The 20574-nt window shown below is 38.4% G+C and overlaps 3 protein-coding genes across 5 annotated transcripts; 1 reads left to right on the top strand and 2 right to left on the bottom strand.

The window, feature by feature from the left end:
- Positions 1-1295: 1295 nt before the first annotated feature.
- Positions 1296-6378, bottom strand: LOC124635375 (meiotic recombination protein DMC1/LIM15 homolog). The gene is made up of 5 exons (XM_047171255.1): positions 6056-6378; positions 4792-4959; positions 3867-3969; positions 3413-3580; positions 1296-1568 (listed from the first exon to the last, which is right to left on the bottom strand). The coding sequence occupies exons 1-5, from the start codon at positions 6376-6378 to the stop codon at positions 1311-1313; spliced, it is 1020 nt and encodes a 339-aa protein (XP_047027211.1). The 3' UTR covers positions 1296-1310.
- A 435-nt stretch (positions 6379-6813) lies between these two features.
- Positions 6814-16144, top strand: LOC124635373 (zinc finger CCCH domain-containing protein 18). 3 transcript variants are annotated; one of them, XM_047171253.1, is made up of 16 exons: positions 6814-6948; positions 8105-8878; positions 8989-9146; positions 9233-9346; positions 9460-9595; positions 10075-10225; positions 10633-10783; positions 11238-11434; positions 11865-12030; positions 12323-12540; positions 13522-13587; positions 13942-14104; positions 14347-14434; positions 14718-14835; positions 15315-15394; positions 15501-16144. In XM_047171253.1, exons 2-16 carry the CDS (start codon positions 8107-8109, stop codon positions 15638-15640), a joined length of 2718 nt encoding a protein of 905 aa, XP_047027209.1. In that variant the 5' UTR covers positions 6814-6948; positions 8105-8106; the 3' UTR covers positions 15641-16144. The 3 variants fall into 3 exon arrangements, with proteins under 3 accessions (XP_047027209.1, XP_047027207.1, XP_047027208.1); XM_047171251.1 differs by having other exon boundaries at positions 13507-13587; XM_047171252.1 differs by lacking the exon at positions 6814-6948 and adding an exon at positions 6957-7217 and having other exon boundaries at positions 13507-13587.
- LOC124635374 (ribonucleases P/MRP protein subunit POP1) lies at positions 16137-18817 on the bottom strand. The gene is made up of 4 exons (XM_047171254.1): positions 17328-18817; positions 16885-17246; positions 16541-16810; positions 16137-16461 (listed from the first exon to the last, which is right to left on the bottom strand). Exons 1-4 carry the CDS (start codon positions 18706-18708, stop codon positions 16159-16161), a joined length of 2316 nt encoding a protein of 771 aa, XP_047027210.1. The 5' UTR covers positions 18709-18817; the 3' UTR covers positions 16137-16158.
- Positions 18818-20574: the final 1757 nt, after the last annotated feature.

Here is a 20574-nt window from a genome sequence, read left to right as displayed (position 1 = left end):
TTGATGTTTATTTCCTGAGGCCAGCCAGGGCATTTGCAGATCCTCCAGATAAAGATCCTGTTGAAAAAAAAAATCAAGAACATGATTTTTTTTGTACAGTTCCCACCAAATTTTGAAATTCAGGTTTGCTTGTCTGAAGTAAGAAACAATTGACCTCACTTTAATAAAAAAAAATAAGAACAAATCAAAAAATGCAAAGATATTTGGCGCTACCGAACTAATTACCATTTTTTTTTAAGAAAAATTAAATGCATTCAAATATAAATCTTGAAAAAGATGAAGTGCTGAAAATAATGTTGTACATTCATGTACACGACTTTTCGATGAATGCCGGCGTGGCGGGAAATATTCAATCATGACGAATACTTCCACGATAATCATATCTATTGAGTAATGATACTGGTATATTTAGTTAATACGTACTGCGTACACACACGCGTGTAATAAACAACGTGTAGCGTAAATCATGAAAGTATGGTAGTTTGTTTATCTAATCGAGGCAAGGAACTTAATTGGTTCGTTTGAATCACGCCACTGTGTATGACGAAAACAAAACGATTTTGTTAACGATTGGACTTTGGGTTCGCTTGACTGCATATAGCGACAGAGCGGAGACGAACACGGGTTACAGAAGTTATCTCCATCTTCTGATTTTCAGGTCGATGACATTTTTGTATTAACAATTACTTACTTGATAATGTCTCGATCTATATTTAAACAAATTCATTCTAATGAAGCCTTTTCAACGCGTGGAGAAAATTAACTTTTAGTACCATATATAATACGCACAACAGGTAAACACTTACGGGCAAAACTGTATTTGGGTACGGTCACCAAAATAATTAAAAGAGAAAAATCTATAAATCTGCGAAAATATGTTTAACCATGTTTAATTTTTTTATCTTATACATTTGATAATATTAAGTACCTACGTATTATATTAGATGACTAGGTAGTGTCCACATTTTGTCTTAGTAATTTAAGAAATCAAACGAATTAAGTAATACTTATCGTATCAATGAGTATGACGGTATGAGTAAGCGTCTATTCTGTCGTCTTAAATACTAATAAGGTAATTTAATTTAATCTTGTATTACTCATTAGGTTAAGTATACCTATAGATTTTTAATTAGATAATTTACCTAAGTACTTCAAATGCGCGTTGCTACCTAGGTATGAACTGGTTGCTATGAACATATTAAGTCAAGTATTGAACAAAATTAATATGGGATTTAATTCCCGCATTAATGTTAGTTTGGGAAGAACTCCTATCACTACGTAAATAAAACAGCGTATTGTTTCAATAATGTTTAATCTTTAGCATCAGCCACACCTCCATTTGTTATGGCAAAAGTGGCTTCACTTTCAGGCAAATCGGGCGAATCGTATATTTTAGCGATCCTATTTTCTCCACGGCCCTTCCTCAAAGATATTCGCGTGGTAGATGCGTGAGCAAGAATATTGCCCCCTATAGGCTTCTTCGGGTCCACTTGAAAAGACAGCGTTGCCCCGGGATCGGCTGTCATTTGATTCGTTATAAAAACTGCGACATTATATTCTTCAGATATCTGATAAAAGGAAATCATAAAATAATGTGTTAACAATTTAATAAATTCAATAGAATTACCTAGGTACGTATCGTTTTCTGTTCCCTTAGGCCAGGTTCCCACTACGCCGGACCGGCAGATCTGACGCGCCGGTAAATCTGCCGGAAGAGCTAGTGGCTGTACAATTTATATGAAGCTATTCACATTATCCCGGGTCCGGCATTTTTGCGGGGCCCGGCATTTTTACCGAGCGTTTTGTCACTACGAATTGCCGGCAGAACGACCGGGCCAAATATTTGTTCTGGGCAAATACATTGTCTGACACTTGTATCTCGTACTCTTATGTCTAGTCGTCCCAGTGAATCGTCAAAAGTGGTTGCTGTCATTCGAAAATAATTGAAGAACTTTCATTCGTCTCTTCTAAGTTTACCCATTAGTGTTCCAAGTGAAAATCTTTCCCGTAAAATAGGGTGTACCCAATGTTTTCTTTTATTTTGCCTTCTATTAAGATACCACCACAACACAACAATTTCGTCGTCCATTTTACGCGCACGCAGGTCCAAATTCAACTGAGGTACTGTCTGAATTTCTTCCGGTATCCGATGTAATGTGAACACTCTGTCCGGTGTCCGGTTTTCGGCAGATCTGCCGATCCGGCGCAGTGGGAACCTGGCCTTATTTATATTTTAGATTATTAACCAGCTATGAATTTTACGCAAAGTACAAGGTGTAGATTGTAAAATAATAAAATTTAAATTAGGTACCTGGTCGATGCAATGACGCAAGAAAGTAAGTTATTAGCTAGTATCTAATTGTCCTTTATCTTTTTTTTATTTTTAGTACCAAACTGTCAAGTCATGCAACATTATAATTTTGAAAAAAATTCAGTAACATGAAGGTGCTAATTTTGATGTACGAACAAACTATTCACTTTAGGAACATCGATCTCACTGTAGTCTTAATTCGTCTACCTAAGCGAAAAGTCGGCACTAAAACCCATGAGCATGACAAATGATCTTGATTAAGGCCGTCTATTGTTTTATCTCGAGTCAAGTAACTGAGTTATTAAACGTAGTTTCGTTCAAAACCGGATGCATGTTTATCTATTGAGACCAAACGAGTTAATCATGTGTTTGCTGTGATCTTGAACTCGCTCGGAAACTCATAACACGCAGTTCTTTTTAATTTTAGTGGCGCTTACAATACACATGAAATAAGACGTAGAATACTGCGTGACACGAATACTGCACATGCATATTAAGACGCAGTAGTACTATGTATATAAATAACAAAATAACTATGTAGATGTGCCGATTTACATTCGAATGGGTTTTATTCTAGTAAGGGAAGAAGTTCCATACATGTTAGCTAGCCAATTTGGTCTTACTTGATAACAATTGGCTCCATTCTGGGACCCGATTCTCCTAATTTTACTTAAGCGACATACAATTCACATTCGACTGCGATCCAATCACGACTCGATTATGATTGAAGCGTATGTGGCATTCCGCTATTTTTTCTTTGAAATAAACGTAAGACCAATCGTATTCCAACGACATTCGATTGGTTTGCGATTGGTCTGCTATTTTCGTGATGTTGGTCTTTACGGTATTTTGCTCTACAATCATATTGCAATCGTAAATCATTTGCAGACAAAATGATTCATTATTGAATGACAGAAAAGGATAAAAACGTTTATTTCAAAGAAAAAATAGCGGAATGCCACATACGCTTCAACCGTAATCGAGTCGGAATTGGATCTCAGTCGAACCGAGTCGAACGTGAATCGTATGTAGCTTAAGTAAAATTAGGAGAATCGGGCCCCAGGTGATACGAACAATAGCTAGCTCGGAACAAGAACAAACCTTTTGTAACCGTGAGAGTACTTGCGCTAGTTTTTGCTGTCTATCAGCCAACTCGCCTCGTCCTGAGAAGTCGACTCTAAACAATGCCATGATAGAGTCTATTATAAGTAGCTTGAATAGCCCAGCTTCTTCGTGGAACTTGGCTGCCACATAGTCTAGCAATTCCGCCTGGTTGTAAAAGACATGAGAACTTATATAAAACATTGATATTGATATCTTAGTATTTGATTTGGTGACTTCCTGGAAAAGTGGTTTGAAGATGTAGGTAGGCGACACTTCAAACCTCGTAAGGTGAAGACTCTCGAGAACATTCCTGAGTTTGTGACGAGAAAATGGAATACCTTTATTGCGAGAAAACTAAGACGTGTGTAGGAGTTAAGGGTGGACATTCAGAGTACTTAAAATTTCTAAGGAACAGCTAGAAAGTATATAGGTACTTCAAGGATCTACTAACCTGATGTTCTGACGTATATGCTCTGGCGTATAGCACGTTATCTAGGACTGCACTTTGGTCTAAATTGAATCTGTCTGCAATTGGCCGCAGTCGGTCAGGCCGGCTGATGTATTGTTGAGGAATTATCTAAATAACTACAATTTACAATGCAATTGCGAAGTCTTTGGTATACGATCCTACTCAGTCATCTTGATATAATATCTGGTATAGGTATTTATACAAATGTATTATCTATATAATATGCCCATCGTTACGGTGTTTTGAGCGTAATATTTTTCTAGCTACAAGGTAAATTAATAAACAGGTAAGTTATTTATTACCTACATAATGTAATTATATGGTGGGTATTCATGAATATTAATCAGGTGAGTACCAAGGCATCTAAAGAAAATGAAGCATTATGCCATAACAAATTAATATGTAGGTAAGTATGTATGAGATGAGATGGCCTGAGATGGCCATGACACACTTCTTAAAGGGAAACTATAAACTGATTTTGTATTTTTATGAAGCTCTTCTATCTCTTTAGAAAACTGCTAATTTTACATAACTTGGATATTATATTTAATTGATAAATAGATACCTACGTAGCTACAGTTAACGCTGGGTCCCGACTCCATACACCTACCTACAAAAGGTCTGACAGCAGGAAACCGATTATTTAATAGGTAGCAAGGGGCACCCGTTAGTAACACCTGTTATAGTACAATCTAATATTATGTAGGTACCTAACTTGTTATCGTACGTATAGGTATTTATGAATTATGATAATTGCCTCTTAAGTATACCTTAGAACACAGGTGTTATATTTATGTCGATCATTTGAAAACTAATGTATTTTAATTGCCATTTAGTGGTTGATATCTGCTTTACATAGGTCGAGGTAAATAACTAAATTATATAGGTACTTAATTACAAAGGATACAATGTATGTTCAGTGTCAAGGAACATGACTTTCCCGCCGTGGTAACCAGTAGAGTTGGGGATTTGCGTGGTAACGCATAAAGTGTGCGATAGTTGAGTCTTGCCTGTGCGAAACTCACCGAACACTTCAGTAATCGCCATTGATTCCACTCCGCCAGCCAGTAACTTACTACAATAAAAAAAAACTTATTTATTACTCAGCAATAGGAGAATATCAATAGGTACGCTCAGTAGGACGTGGGTAGGTACTTAAGTAAATTCTTAGTACTTATAATAACGAAGATCATAAAAACGATGATTAGTGTGCGATTGATCAGGGGCCCGATTCTCCTAATTTTACTTAAGCGGCATACGATTCACGTTCGACTCGATTCGACTGAGATCCAATCCCGACTCGATTACGATTGAAGCGTATGTGGCATTCCGCTATTTTTTCTTTGAAATAAACGTTTTTATCCTTTTCTGTCATTCAATAATGAATCATTTTGTCTGCAAATGATTTACGATTGCAATATGATTGTACAGCAAACTACCGTATAGACCAAAATTACCAAAATAGCAGACCAATCGCACACCAATCAAATGTCAATCGAATACGATTGGTCTTTTATTAGTAGCAGAATGCCCGATATGGTTAAAACTGCTATTGCGATCATATCGCGATTCGATTTCTATTCGATTTTGACATTATTAACTTAGGAGAATCGGGGCCCTGCTATTTTGGTGATTTTGGTCTATCTATACGGTAGTTTGCTTTACAATCATATTGCAATCGTAAATCATTTGCAGACAAAATGATTCATTATTGAATGACAGAAAAGGATAAAAACGTTTATTTCAAAGAAAAAATAGCGGAATGCCACATATGCTTCAATCGTAATCGAGTCGTGATTGAATCACAGTCGAATGTGAATCGTATGTCGCTTAAGTAAAATTAGGAGAATCGGGCCCCTGTAAGGAAATAAACTCGGTAAACGTTGATGACTCGTGATTGATTTGATGTCAACTACTTACTTCATATACATATGGGATGTTTTATCTCGGGTCACTAAAAATCTCTAAGTAACTGAAATACATTTAAATAATGGACCGATATAGGTATGCCTAGAAAAACTTGATGAACGGACGATTGGACTCCACCATTAGCTGATAGGTCCATTATACCAGGTACCTTACTTTGAAAAGACTATAGATAGGTACCTAACTGATTAGTTAGGAACATATTTAGTAGATCTTTTAAATAAGTAGGTAATGTTACTTCTTACTCTAATTCCTTACTCCCCGTACTAATTTTGAAAACGTGTTTCCGCCGATCGCTCACTTCTAACGCCGTCATGAAACCAAGAGTTGCAACTTTTTGACAAGCTTCTTTGATTTTCTCAACTTTAGTATCAGAAAAACCTTTGATATTGCACAGTTTCTTCTTTGTGGACATCTGAATCCCCTTTATAGTGCATATTCCTGCCGCTTTTAATTTTTTTATGTCTGCTACGTTGATACCATGCTTCTGTAATATGTCTACATCTTGGAAAAAGCTTTCCTCCTCGTCATTTTCAGAAACGTTATCGTCTAGAGCTTGATCAATCATTCTGAAATCGGAAAAAATCGAAATAGGTTGATGAAATAAAAATACAATTTTTTGGCGCCCTTTTTCGAATTCTTGAATTCATAGATTAATCTATACTTTTTTTTACAAAAGCAATGTTGCCACTATCACAAAAAATTATTTCAGTTTATGGTGGCCTTGAATCCGCAACCAAGAAATTGTAAATAAAATAGTCTCCAAAGTAAGACTGGAAGCCGACCCCAACATAGTTAGTTAGTGGCTTAATTTTTTTCATATCTTTCGCATTCAAATTAAGTGTTAAACACTATAAAAAAATTGCCTCTAGAAAAAAAAAATCTTGAAAACCGTATATTAAGGTAGCCTTCCACGTGCAAAAAGCGACGAAAGCATAGACTATTTAGTAATAAATTTGTGTCCCACCTCTAGTTCAAGGCGTCATTTTGGATTTTTGATTGATTGTGTTTTTTAGTCTATGGATTTGATGACTTCGCTTCGTTGAGAGAGAATCGTTAGCGGCGCAAATAAAGGATTATTTTTATTATAAATAACGATTACTTCAAGAAATTAACCGTCTAATCCATCTCAGTAAAGGTAAGGGCGTAAGTTAACCCTACGGAAGTACTGGAAAGTGATTATTTATTATGTTCATATATTTCCTTCAGTATCACAGCCATGTTGAAGTAGTGTTGATTTTACTAAGTTTTCGTCAGTTTATCGTTCAAAAAAGTTAAAAGTTGTTCACAAGTATATGTGACAGACCTAAGTTTCGTTTGTGTTGTGATTATAAAGTTGAAAGTCTTTGCAATATGAAAAGTGTTACAAAGTGCAACCAATTCTGGCTTCGAGGCGTCGTCGTGAAGGTAAGGCTGGATGTGTCTTCCAATATACATCACAACGTAGCATTCCAATTACCAGTTGTATAAAGTAATGAGTACATTTTTGAACCACGTTGATACATTTTGATGATTACTTTTAAAGTTTTGATAAACATTCATATTATTCATACAAACATAAAATACAGAACTGGTCTTCATTGTAATGCCCCATTTGGTATTCGATAATGCAGGACTTGATTAAAAGTAGGTAGGAATACTCAAGAATGATAGTAGTGTCCAATTTTTGTAGTAGTTGTACATTTATAAATTGTTATTAATTATTATTTATTACCAAATTACTAAGGTGAGTTAACAGCAGTATGCATGTTTTGTAAATCTTGATCGGTATTGAAATTATTAAATTAATTATGATAATGCTAGTTTGACCTAACCTTGACATGTTTGTTTCAATATATTTTAAGCACTACTTGTGCTTTACTTCTACTTTCATGATAACTTTAATGAATTAGGTGAGGTACTTTGTCAGGTGACAGGTAGCACACAAATGAATAGTAATCATTCATAAAGCATTAGGAATTTCTATATAATTATGTTTATTGTACAGTCTATTAAGTAATTTGTATTATTTTAGTAAAGCAATAAAAAAAATATACTGTTTTCATCATTTTACATGCTTTTTGAGTTTTTATTTATGGGATTAATACAATTTTCAATGATTTAAAATTGGTCTACGGATATTTGCCGCTGTTGAAGTACATTGAAATTGTTTGAACTAACATTTTGAAGCAGTATTGCATATTTTGACTGGTTGAAGCTATTGAAATAAATGAAATAACAATCAGAGTGCTTGTTTGGGTTGGGACCTATGTTCCAAGAGCTATAAGCTTCATTTGACACTTCCATTTTTACAGAGATGGATTCGGAAGACTCTCGTGATCAGTCTTCATCGAGTAGTAGCAGTACAAGCTCTAGGAGTAGAAGTAGAAGGAGCTCATCATCAGATAGAAGTGAACCTTCTAAAAAGGATGCAAAGTCCCCACCTCGCTCCCCAAGATCCCCTAGGTCCCAAGGACCACGCTCCCCTTCCCCTGAAAGTCGGTCACAGTCACCATCGCCACAGTCTCCAATTCATGGAAAGCCACCACGGTCACCGGATAACTTGAGTGGCGCACATTCTGATATAAATTCGCCAGAAAATTCAATGCCTGGTTCACCAGTAGGCCCTAAGTCACCAGAGGGACCACACTCACCAAGTGATGTGGGTTCTAATGTGGGCTCACCTGGGCATGGTGATCAATATTCTTCAGCTCCATCAGCAGGGGATGGTCCTAAGACACCACAGAGTCCGAGTAGCTCAGCTAGGTCTCCTCCTGGCTCTCCAGATAATAGATCCAGACCTGCTTCACCTGACTCTGTGAGGCATCCCAGCCGCCGATCCCCCTCGTCAAGTCCTTCACCAGATCGAAAGTCATATAGATCATCTCCTCGCACTTCACCTTCTGTTAAACGTAATGAGTGGAGCCCAAAGGAGAGGAATGAGAAATGGAGGAGACATACAAAAGCTGAACAAAAGATGGTCCCTGTCCCTCGGGCCCGCAGTAGGTCAGACTCCAGTCAGTCTAGTAGGAGTTCTTCGTACAATAAACGGAGTAATAAGGATCCTGCTACAGAAGAAATTTCAGAAGGTACTTTTACTATTTGTAGCAAGAAAATAAAACTAGAAGTCAACACTGAATTCCTGTATGTACCAATTTTACTTAAAAAACCACAAGGTAATGAATTCAAACTCTTTCAGGTGAAATGGAATCAGATCAAGAGGACAGGAAATCAAGAAGTAAATCTAGGACTAGTGAGAAACCTGATGGAAAGGATCTTAATATAAGTCATGAGGATCTTTCTGATGTTTCTGACTTAGATTCTATGGGCCCAGAAGACTCTGAAAAAGGATCAAAGGTACAAACAGCTCATGGAGTCATGGATATAAAGAGATATATTATTACAAAGTGAATCTTGCTACAATTTTTGTCTGTTTGTTTTAGCCTAAGTCTCCACCAGCATCACCCGAACACAAAGCGGAACCAGTGAACGGAACAAGTACACAGTCCTCACCACGTTCAGATAGTGGAAAAGGCGAAACACATAAACTCGAAAAAGTAATTCTAAACAAATGCTTCTTATTTTTATTCTAATAACAGCATTGATGACACTACGGTTCTTTTTTTTCTTTGGTTGTAAAGATTTTTTTTGACACAATATGGTTCTTCAGGTACCACAGGAAAAGACTAGCAATACGGAAGATGGGGAAGAACAGTTAGATTTTGAAGCCGAAGAAGGGGAGTGTATAGAACCAAAACCTGTAGAACAATCAAATGGCGACGCTGAAGATAAAGCGACAGAAAAAGGTATGGTAGAATTAGGTAAAATATATTCAAAATATTGTAAGAATAACATGAATAATTAGATAGAATATAGAATAATGCAATATTTCTATTCAAAGGGTCGCTAATCGGTGTTATGCCTTGTACATGTAAATAATACGTGTCAAATCGATAGTAGCGCAGAAACGTGCTTATATATCTGAGAATTAGAGATTAGATAAAACAGATTTATCACAGAATGATTTTAATTTATAATTAACCAGCTTTTTCTTGCGGACTCCGTAGAATCTACATACTGTACCTGAACAAAATCTATGTCACCAGACCAACACTGAAAGATTTTTTCAGATCCATTCATCAGTTTTTGAGGCTTTATGGTCATCATCATCCTCCAAGCCTTTTTCCCAACTATTTTGGGGTCAGCTTCCAGTCTAACCGGATGGTACAATAAAAAAAATGTTTTTTCTTCATTATATTAGTATAGCTAATTTAATAATGTACAGAGGACGTAAGAGCGGCGAGGCGGTCCCGTGGTTCATCGCTAGAGGAAGGCGAGGTGTCTGATGAAGCGGAGCGACGACCCGAGGAGAGTGAACCGCGGCCCGTCTGCCGGTTCTTCTCAAGAGGCGCATGTACGTGGGGTGTTAGCTGCAGGTATGTTAACTATCTTTTGAGATGATGGTGTTTTTTTAAGGGGATTGAAAACTGTGGTAAGAAAGTGGGATTAATAAATAAATATCTACGAAATTGACGTACATTTAAGTACTACCTACACAAAGCCCATACGATTTCTTAACACCTGCCAACTCATTTCATGTCTTACCAACTACAATAGTTTGTACAATCTTGTAGGACATTGGTGGCCAACAGAAGAAGACCCAAGACCTACTGTTTCCTAACGAAACTTTGCGATTTACCAATTAGACACCTCTTAAAACCTTTAATGGAACACCATAGTTTTAGTCTTGATACAATTAGACTGGATTAACAGTCGTTATCGACTGGTTGGCCACTCTTCCCGTAGGATATATAACCACAGACTGTATAACTCTTATTCCCAGGTTCCTGCACCCGGGTGTGACGGACAAGGGCAACTACAACATGTTTGACGTGGTGCGCGGCGTGCCGGCGTCGGGCGCCTACCCCGCGCCCGCGCGGGACCAGGCGCCGCCCGAGTCCGCCTGGGAGCGAGGACTTAGGACTGCTAAAGAGGTAATACTTGTTTATACTTTATATGTCATTTATTTGTGACTCCAGTGTCCGTTTGTGGAGGGTCTTATTCATTAAGTTTCAAAAGTATGCATAAACATTTACGTTTATGCATTAGGTCAGTCTGATTTCGTCCTTCTTTCTGCCCTATCCCCAATTTATTTTAGGTCATCGCAATGTAATTCTCACCTCAGGAAAGGGAAAAGGTTACAAATAAAGAGAAAACGAATCCTCATGTAATCAAAACATCTCATTGTGCAGTGAAATAGTTTACATTCAAACTTCAAAATCATTTCAATTTGTGCATGTACAATTACGTTATTATGTATTTATCAATTTACTTTTTTTTTGTATGGATATTTGATCTGCATTTGTCATAGATAGCTGTCTTGATCTGTTTAGTAAAGACGACCAATAAGTAATAATAACCTATACCAAAAGCAAAATTCATTCTCAGATGCTCCGAATAGCGAACAAACGTAAAGAACAAGACATGGACTTTGAAGAGAAGAAACTCCATCTCTCCGTGGGTGGCGTGGTACATGACCCGGACGCGGAGCTCGCGTACGCCGCCGCGGCAGTCGGGGCCTCCCCGCCGAGACATCACGACGGACCCGCGCCGCCGCATTATAGAGACCCTGAGGCTTTTAGAGGGTGAGTTTTTGTATGTGGGGATGATTTTATATGGAGTTGTTTTTCCAGGTAAATGTACAAAACTGACCTATTTATTTTTGTAAAAGTTGTATGCCCATTTTTAGGCACGCTTATCATAGATGAAATACATAATTATGAAATGATTAGAACATCAAAAAAAAAAAAATAATAATAACATATTTTATCTTTCCGTGCGTTAACTAATTCTGATCTATACACGAAATATTATAAAGCAGTTGTTTCTTTGATTGAACAGCTCGGGAAGGAATGGTTTGAAAAAATGTTTCACTGTTAGATAGCCCATTTATCAAGGAAAGCTGTAGACAAATTCCTTCTAGGTGCTTAAAGTAAAGGTTCCCATGAGAGGCAGGTGAAATCTCTGGCGGAAGCTAGTTCCAACATATAAAACCTAAAATATTTTATCCTACAGTCCGTACGGTCCTATGTACCGCGGCCGCTTCCCCCGCCCGCCGGTTGACGAGCGCGAACGTTTCTACGAACGCGAGCACATGTACGAGCGCGAGCGAGCCGCATACGACAGAGTGCCCCACTACGATGACAGGGTTCCCGTGCCTGAGGAAGGGCCATATCATAAGGTTCGCATATTTTTTTTTAGATTTCTAGATTAGGTGTTTTAATCCAGTGAAATGTCACTTGGGTATGCAGGTATTAGAGAAACATTATTCTACGAACATTTCAGAAGATGAAGACAGATTTATAACCGTTTGGTGCAAACATGCTATGATCTAACTTGAAAATTATTATTTTCTGTACCTACTATAAATCTCAGCCAGTTTTCATACATCAATTACAAACAATAAAAAACACAGAAGCTTACCCTTATTCTATATTATTAATTTCTAAGGGAAATGCTTTTTTTTGCAACAGCGTCGCGTCCGTCCATCTCGCGAAGTAATCGTCCAACGCGCGGAGGTAGAAAGGCGGGAAGGTCGCGAGGGACGCGAGGTGAGGGAGGGACGGGAGGGACGCGACATGCGGCGCGGGGACGGACGCACGGAGGACTGGGCCGATCCCTGGATGCGGGCCGAACCCGCAGCCAGGAGAAGGAAACCACCCTCCTCTGATGACTCTTACTCATCATCCAGGTACGATCATATTTATTGTTTAAAATACCTGGTCATAAGATATTTTACAGTTCTGGTCGAATAACTTTGACTTAGGGTTGCTATAGGTACACATAAGCGGCCCGGCATTATTCGGCACATCTGGGCGATAAAACCGAATATATGAGAAGTCGATCAAAAATGAATGCTCACTATGCGATCGGCTGCCGAATCTCAAGAACCGCAAGAGTTAACACATACCGTTCGGCATTTAGCGATCAAGGTAGTTCTCGATCGGCACAAGCCGAATAAGTGTAGTCATTGCCTCGGGTTGGCTTTGTTGTTCGACTTATATATCGCTTATGTGTGTAGCAACCCTCAACGATTGTTTTGACCAAACAATTTGGTTATTGAATACTTTGGAGGGGTAAAGATATTCGATTTGAACTGTATGATGAATAATATTATCTTAGGTTAAAAATTATAGTTTTTAGGTGGTAGGTAGTGTTTAGGTTGTAGGTCTTCGTTGAGATATCGGTACTAAGACAGTAAGACAGTGGTGCAGATAAAATGAGCTATTTAGGCATAGTTGTATTGAATTAAGTTTTTTGATAAATGTAATGGTCTAAGAGGAGTAAAGCAATAATGAATGAAGGTAGGTTTTTTATTATTATGGTGCACCCAAAATCGAAAGAAGACCCAAATAGCACTACCTTTTTTTGATATCTTAAAATACTTGTTCCCTGATGTAAATGTGATGTCCATGTTTATTTTACAATACGATATTTTAATTGAAATTTTCTCCTGCTTCGTCCCCCTCCCCTGGGCGATGGGTTTCGCTTTCATAACTCGTCTAACGTTGTGGTGTTTGCGGTGTTCGATTCCTCATGACTGTCATTATAATCTGGATTAACCACCACACTGCATGCTCGTTGTTGATATCATTGTCACATGTCCCGGCGTGTGCGTGTCGCATGCTGTCCCCCGCCGCTCCCGCTCACTCCGCAGCTCTTCAAATTCCAGCTCCCGCAGCTCGCGCTCGCCCAGCGCCCGCCGCAAGAGGCGGGCCTCTTCGTCTTCCAGACAAAGGTGAGATAGATGTTTCTCCATTTCAATACAAAATATGCGTCTTCTTTATTCTTTAATTTTGCTCCCGGGAACGCGATATTCTTCGCTTATATCGAAAAGCGCGTTTTCCTGAAAATCTTCGCTATAATTGAACAATTTTCTTTGCTACTTCTTCTATCTATGGAAATATACCGAGTTTTTTCTAAAGTTCTTGCTATATTTTCTTCTGCGTCCTCTGATGGGCCTCTCCCATGCGCCACAACACTCGGTTTCCGCTGTTTGTTTTTTTCTTACGCTGAATGTAGATTACCTAAATAACCTAGGCTGGAAGGTGCATCAGCCCACGGTTTGTATAATGAGGTTGGTGTGGTGCAGGTTGTCGCCGTCAGTGATAGTTCGCGAGCGGCGGCTGGCGACGGCCCGCGCGACGGCCATGAACCCGCCCGCGCCGCGGCGCCGGGCTCCGTCCCCGGCGGCGGCGCGGCAGCTGTCCGCCAACCCGCCGCCGCCCGCCTCACACGCGCTGCACCGACACAAGGTATAGTGACCGAACTACCGTAGTGCTCACTACCCTAATTTACTTGTGACTACACACATCATTTTTCATGTACTCCTTTAAATTCTCTCTTGTCGTCGTACCCCTTGTATGCTAACCTCTACACTTACTCCATCAAATAGCAGAATCAACTAGTGTCATACAAATAACGAATGCTCTTTTCTGGAGGGTATAATAAGTTTCAATGTTTACGTTTTTTATAATACTTAAGATATTTTGACTAGGATGAAATGGACCCCTACGGGCGCAACAAGGCGTCGAGTCGCAACAGGGATAGGAAGAAATATTCGCGATCCTCGTCGTCGGGCTCTGGTACGTATTTAAATGCTAAATAACAGTGTCTCTAGTCACTTATTCATAATTTCACCAATGACCAGTTGCGATTAAGATCTGACAGCTAACTTTCCATGGGCCGTAGGGCATATTGCTCGGGTAATTAGGTAGAGGCTGTCTGGTAGGCAATCGCTTTATATAAAACACCGATACTTTACTGTATCCGGATAGACTGGCAGCTAAACCTAATGTAATAGATAATTGGTTTCTATTGGTACCTAATTTATTTTTGCAATATTAATGTGAATGAATTCTGTTTTAGAATCGTCATCGTCATCAAGCGAGTCGGAGAGCGAGTCGCATTCGTCATCATCTTCAGGCAGCTCCGGCGCTCGCCGAGCACGACATGCGCGTCTGCTCAACGCGGCCGCCAGACCCAGGTAAAATATCAGCTTATAATAATTAGTATAAACAATAATATTGTATGTACCGGCTGTAGTTGCGGTAATTTTATAAAATTATCCAACTACAAGCCTTAAAAAAGTTTAATATTGGGTATACAATTGTCTAAAATAGGAACTGCGGTAATTTTAACGTTATTATTATCCAACTACAAGTTATTAATATTTGATTCTGGGTATAAAATTATGCCTTAAATAGCGTTACCCGTTTAGGGAGAATCCACTAAATCGGCATTGCTATTAGGAATCATATTTTTAACGCATCAGTTAAACCCTCGTTAAGTTAAAAAGAAAATGACAATCCCTTCAAGCAAGATAATGAAAATTGTGGTGCTTGTGCCTAACTTCCAAGAATAGACATACTGGATTATCTACACAGCTTACAATCCTAGGATCTTAATAATATAAGCTAGACTCTCTAGCTTCATGTGAAGTCATCATACAAAATTACTGCACAGGTTAAATGCAAAAACCAGCGCTGGTTTAGCGGCGGCTGTGACAACTGTTACCAGCAAGAAGGAGGTCCCCAGCGATAAAGGTAAGAATCACATTTCTACATTATTGTATCATTGTACTTATTAGCTGTTGCAATTATATAAATAGAATGAAAGTGTCTTGATTTCATGGTCTTCATAACTTTTCAGAGTCGGGAGGCAAGAAGCGGTCAGCGACGTCTCCGATAAATACTGCGCCGGCCAAGAAATCAGTATCAAGGCGAGAGGAATTGTTAAAACAACTGAAGGCGGTAGAAGATGCGATTGCCAGGAAGCGGTCTAAAATCTAGGGATAATCTTATACCGAGCGTGTGTACATCTCATGATTTAGGCTGTTTCGGTATCTGCGCCGAATATTCGGTTTTGCCTGGTGTTTGACTGTAGTAGCATAAATTGTACTCTGTGTATCCGCGGGCCTATCCCACAAATTCGACGTACGCGTGTTACTGTAAAAACTGTATAGTTCTAGTGAACCTTTATCCAGGCAGAGTTGACCTCGTACAAATTTAAGCATTTAAATTATAACTGCATCGTGTTGATTCAATTATGAAATCTCATAAACAAAAGAAATTCTGAGAAGTGATTATGTTATGCTCAGATGTATTCCCTAATCATTGTTGTGCTGACGGAGAAAGCGGGTGTATCTTTAAAACTGTTGACAAGTGTTTGAACATAGTAAATTATTTTTGCTATTCATCACATACTGAGGGCGGAACCTAGAAACGTAGGTTTTATGGTGAATTAGAATATGTTATAACATAATTAGTAAAAGAATAAAATACATAATTTTCTAAGAAATTGTTTTTATTTACGTAGGATTAATAACCACTATATTTGCAAGTCTATATTTTCTTGATGATGTGGTTCTCACCAAGACTTGGTTGAGTCCATTATTTAGTAGTAGTTGCAGGGCATTATATGCAATATAGCCAATGCCGCAACTATGTCCTTCAGTGAAACTGAATGCTCCTTGTGATACATAGCCCATCACTTGTCTCGAGGCTGTATTCCGGACTGTTACAACTTTGGAAGGAAGCCATAACACTCTCATTGTTTTTACATATTCTGATGGCTCAGATTTGACCTTTTTGTGTAACTTTTCCGAAGTTACCTGAAACATTCAGAACATGAGATAAATAAAATTGGTATTATTTTATGATAGCTTTTTTTAAATACATGTATGGACATACCTTTTTCTTTTTTAATTTTGCATTGTGTCTCTTACACTTTTTTAAGAATTTAAAGTGCTCAACACGTCTGAGCTTTCTAAGCTTTTCATTGGGGTCTTCATGATGTGGCTCAAATAAGGTTTTAACATTATTAACATCACTAGCTTCTGGTAAGCATATTAGTGAGTGTTTGTGTAGACTACCTTTGGCAACTAATTTTATGTAGACTGGAATTAAGCAGAAACCTGCATTTTCTACATTTGGTAAACTTTGTTTTCTAGTAACAGAATCCTGAAAACCAAAATCATTATTAATGACATGATTAATTTAAAAAAATCCGTATTTCAGTCATATTTGTATTTTACCTGTATTCCATTCAAGAGACTTCTATTTCGTAATACAAAATAATCATTAACTTGATTACCACACCAATCAGTCAGCAATATGTTCCAGGGACATATAAAAGGGCTATTTATTCCTATTTTCACATAATTAACTCTTTTGCTAGGAGGTAATTTAAAGTACTTTTCTCTTGATTCTATTTCTATCAGTTTTTCATTTTCCTTCCCAGCATCAGAATCTGGTGGTAGATAACATTCCCCCATTTCAAATGCTACACTTTCCGTTTCTCTCAAACCTCCTGATCTTGCTCCAAACATAATGAATGTGAGCCAGAATGGCAGAGCATAACCTCGAGGTATAATAATATCCCAACCACTCCCATATCCTGAAATTTAAAATCATATAAAAAAAACTGATTGCATTTAATATTTGAAATGTATGTAAATAAATAAATAAATTAACATACCAATCTTCTTAAATTCAGAGTTCTGGGAACCGGATCTCTGAATCAGTACAATAGGCACACTCTGCAAAGCTGGGTCATGCTCATCAATCTCACCCGGAACTAACTGATTCTTGGTTACATGCTTCACAAACTGGCCGTTGGTCATTGACTCCTTTTTAATACTTTCATGTATTTTAACATCCCATAGTGGAGAACTGGATAGGTATGGTGGAGCAGTAAGTAAAGATTCTATACTGATTTCAGTATTTGAGTCTTGTTTTGCCTTTGTGCGCCGTGAAGGCCGACTAAGGCGAGGATCTTTAACAACTAGCCCAACAATCATATTTGAGGGTAGTTGAGCTGGAGTACTAGCTGTGCTTATACTTTGCCAGTATTCATCCTTGTCTTTTAAATCTTTAGGCTTATGTAAGGATACCCAGTTATCATTTTTGATGCAATCAATATCATTCACACACTTTAAGCTCTGAGCTAGCACTGCATGACTGTTCGGCCCTGTTAGACGAAATCTGTTGAAGGCTTGTGGAATTACTTGTATTTTAATTGCTGAATCATTCTCAATTTTTCTCCTTTTGCTAGCTATATCATAGTCTTCTTTGTCATGTGGACGAGAAGCTTCTTCAAGAACTGATTGTATGGCTTTTATTTGTGATGGATGAACAAAAAGCCACAAGGTTTTAACCGTGCTATCACTTGGTACCCAAATAAATTGTACTTTACCTATATAACCAAAAGGAAATGAGTTTAGCCCAAAGATATGGGCTGTTCCTTGTCTTGTACCTTTTATGTAAGCCATAGCAACAATGCTTAAACCACAAACACTACTAGTTATCTTTGCAAACATGTCTTTGATATTTTGTACTTTGCCTGTTATTTGAATTGGTATGTGGTAAGATATGTCTTGTAGAAGGCAGTGTGCAGAACTGCCTCTATAGCATGCTCTGAACGCCTTGTCGCACGGCGCGTACGGCAGGCGATGTCCCCAACGTTCAGCCATATGGAATCTCTTTGCATGCCATATATGTGTTTCTAACCAAACATTACGCTTTTGTCGTCGATTATACTCTTCTAATAGATTCGCTGGTCGACGTCTGTATTTCCTAGATGGTCGTTTTTGTTTAGGAGGCAGCCCACTCTTTTTTAACTGTTCTAAATGGCCTTTTCGTAACTTTTGCGGCAATCGTTTACAGTTGTGGCTCATTACCCGCCGCCTCATGTGTACCGGCAATGTTTGAAATATCAGTTTAGTTTTGCTTGGCCTTAGTATACTTTCAGTCATTGCTGCGATTTCTACGCTCCTGGAGGCAGCAAACTTCAAACTATTCGCTGCGTACGGCAGGTTTTCAGTACCACCTAAAGTGGCATCGAATTCCTTTGCTTCCATAGCTTAATATTAAAGTTCACTGACAAAACTAGAAATTAAAATTACGCCTTCTACAACAAACTTATTAAATAGCAAATGTAAGCAAAACGCCCAGGTTAACCTCAAAACACGGATGTCAAGATTGGCATGTTGTTGACATTCGTTATGTCAGTTTTGATGACAGCTGATGTAAATAGCACAAATTATATTTAAAACTGGCAACAACGTGCATTTAAATCGTGCATGAATGTCATTGACTTATAATGAATGTACGATTGAGAAAAGGAGGGTAGGCTTTGCTTGATCTTCGCGAGGGCACTACTGTGTCCCAAGTCGTTTCGAAGATGGCGAAGAGCCGTAGAACAATATTATTTTGCCTTTACGGCTAATTTTTCCGAGCCTTTTCCCAATTATGTGGGGGTAATAACCCAATAAGACATAATAATGTCTAACCGGATGTAGCTGAGTATCAGTGTTTTACAAGGAGCGACTGCCCTATTTGACCTCCGCAACCCAATTACCCGGGCAACCTAATACCCCTTGGGTATGACTGGTTGTCAGACTTACTGGCTTCTGATTACCCGTTACGACTGCCGAAGATGTTCACTAACAGCCGGGACCTACAGTTTAACGTGCCATTGGAAACACAGTCATTGGTGTCCAAGATATACCTAAGGGTGATGCAGAGAAAACATAGTAGGTGTACCATTTGGTTATCCATTGGTCCCGGCATGCTTAAGACGGCCGTTAGGTCCCATCTTCGCCCTTGTTTAATGTTATCCAAATAAGTAAATGCTCAAATACATTCCTGTGGCAGGTACATTCCCAAATAATTTGTGGTCGGCGCAGCATGTATTTTTCTTCTATACATGGCTATAACGTCGTAATCTCACAGGTAATCTAATATAAGTAGGGGGGTACTTCCTACCCTCCCGTCCCGCGGGTTCAGCTAATATTATTTTGTAAGTTTTTTTAATAACGAAGTAGGTAGTTTGGATTTAATGGTTACCAGAAATTGCTGGTTTTTTGCCCAAATTGCGCAGGGCAAGGCTCAACTTTTTATGAGATGGTGTTCAGCTAATATTTTGACTTTTATTATCCCTACCTTCCTATGCCAACCTAGAAATAATACCACACTTTTCTACCTACCTAAATGTATCTCTACTAAATAAAAACTTAAGCCAAACTCGCTGGCAATTGGTTGGGTTGTTACGGCTTGTCATACCTACACTTTATAGCTATCCAATCAATTGCTCAGATATGAAAATGTATTGGTAGGTACCGAGTTTATCTCATATACTCACGCGATTTGGTATCAGCAGCCTCGTTATCATCTCTGTATGTACCTATCTATTTAGGTATAACCTACCTACCTCTTTACAAAGTAGCTAGTATATGTCCATCATCATGTTTGTTCCACATTGACGTTTCATAGTAGGTATGTAGTTCTTTAAAAAGTTGGTCACAGGTGTAGGCAAGTTTGTTTGTACTTTGTAGAATACATACACCCTTTTTGATCGCCCATGTCAAGAGCCGTGTAAAAGATGGTATCCACCTGATGACATCCAGTTGCCTTTTTTTGCAAGTTAGTCCAACCGGGGGGTCGGGCTACTTTTGCGAAATCCTAGGGGAAACCAAACTATGACATTTTATAATGAATAGATAGATTTCTAACGATAGGTACCTACTTAATTCACAATTAATTTAGGATGGATGAAGGAATGGCGGCAGGTAACAGGATGGGAACAATTTGTGACCACCGAATTCCCGTTAAACTTAAATGGAGGATCTATAAGACTACAATTAGACCTGCTGTCCTGTATTGCACAAAGCGGAAGAATAGAAGACATGCAGCGAATATGAGAATATAATATATATACATACATA

This window comes from Helicoverpa zea, chromosome 12, assembly GCF_022581195.2.
Source record: "Helicoverpa zea isolate HzStark_Cry1AcR chromosome 12, ilHelZeax1.1, whole genome shotgun sequence".
NCBI lineage: Eukaryota > Metazoa > Arthropoda > Insecta > Lepidoptera > Noctuidae > Helicoverpa > Helicoverpa zea.
The sequence above is the reverse complement of the archived record's forward strand: the minus strand, read 5'-3'. Positions and strand labels throughout refer to the sequence as shown.